Genomic DNA, 1532 nt, shown 5'->3' with positions numbered 1-1532 from the left:
ATGACTATTGTTTCAAATTTTCTCATTCTCGTGGCATTCTACGACGAGAGGAAGCTACGGACATACAGCAACTACTACATCATCAACATGACTGTGGCCGACCTCCTCGTTGGTTTAGTGTGTATGCCGATTCGCGCGACGTTTCTTCTCTTGGGCAGGACTTGGGTTTTGGGCCAAACTTTCTGTCACGTTTTCTTGGGACTCCAGCACGCGCTGCAGGGCGTTTCCGTCTTCGGAATCGTCGTCATCTGCTTCGATCGTTACCTAGCAACGTCGTATCCCCTGCATCATTACAAGATGAAAAACAAGCGATGGGCCATGATTGCAAATTTATTTACTTGGCTCCTTCCTTTTATGCTCTGGATGGGCATCGGACCGCTCTGGGACTTTCTTCGGCAAAGTGGAAGGAAGGGGGCCTCGGGCCTGTGTCTTCCCAACTATGCCACCCATTTTGTAGTGAGTATTGTCGTTGTCCTCTTGATGAGTGTCATCCCATTTGTGGCCGTCACTGTGCTGTGCATTCGCATCTATTACAGCACCATGACGCTCGGCGATCTGACGTCGGGGAATGACAAAAGAAACGACGCTGGCGAAGCGTCGCTTTGGAGAAGTACCCTGGCGGGAAAGGTACTTGACAGGACTGGAAGGTCTCAAATGATAGCAAACATTAGCATTGAGGAATCAAAGGTGATTGGTAGACGTAAGGTGGGCGAGTCACAAGAAAAAGGGTGTCATGTTAATACGAATTTCCAGGGAGCCGAGTCAAGTAATCCACACGTCTCAGCCAACCATGCTTTGGAATCAGCACTTACTCCAGCTTTATTGCAAGACGGGGATGAACCATCGTCCGACGCTCTAGGTCGTACACCCATAGCAGGAATCACTGGAGCAGCACCAAATCAAGCACGCAAGAGCAAGGCACATAAATCATCGAAAGGAAACAAGGCAATACGTACCCTGACTTTTGTCGTGGTAACGTTTTTCTTGACGTGGCTTCCAGCTACTCTAACGCTGGTCCTCTTCTCCGTCAACCCACTGCTATTCACCAGGTTGCCGTATTCCACGGAAATACGAAACATAGTACTTTGGATATCCTACGGTAACAGCACACTCAATCCTCTTGCCTATGCCCTAGCACAGTCACTTCTCCGTCTGACAATCTTTAACATGTGTTGCACCAAACACATCCTTAGATATACAGATCCATCGAAAAATTGACTTGCAATCAATTATTATAGTGTAAGTTAAATGATTAATATAGGTTTTTCCCGTCCATTTTCGCACTTTTAAAATCAGTTTCAAAGATTTTTTTTAAATTCAAATTCGTCCCGACAAGCACGCAGCATGCAAATCCTAACTTCAATTTTAATAGTCAATTGACATTTTCGAAGACATCGCATTCAAAATTGTCAATTGTCATTGAAATTCGTCCCCGCCTCCCACAGACTGGAGAATGTTAGGATTAATTTCGTCTATGTTCGTACAATATATTTCATGAACTTTTCAAACAAATTAGTCAGACGGTATTGGCG

At 45.3% G+C, this 1532-nt stretch overlaps 1 protein-coding gene across 1 annotated transcript; it reads left to right on the top strand.

Annotated features, from left to right (window-relative positions):
• LOC139745425 (muscarinic acetylcholine receptor M5-like) lies at nt 1-1218 on the top strand. The gene has a single exon (XM_071655814.1). It carries the CDS (start codon nt 1-3, stop codon nt 1216-1218), a length of 1218 nt encoding a protein of 405 aa, XP_071511915.1.
• The last annotated feature ends 314 nt before the right edge of the window (nt 1219-1532 follow it).

This window comes from Diadema antillarum, unplaced genomic scaffold (assembly GCF_040938485.1).
Source record: "Diadema antillarum isolate AM-2024a unplaced genomic scaffold, OU_Dant_1.0 seq00001265_RagTag, whole genome shotgun sequence".
Classification (NCBI taxonomy): domain Eukaryota; kingdom Metazoa; phylum Echinodermata; class Echinoidea; order Diadematoida; family Diadematidae; genus Diadema; species Diadema antillarum.
The sequence above is the reverse complement of the archived record's forward strand: the minus strand, read 5'-3'. Positions and strand labels throughout refer to the sequence as shown.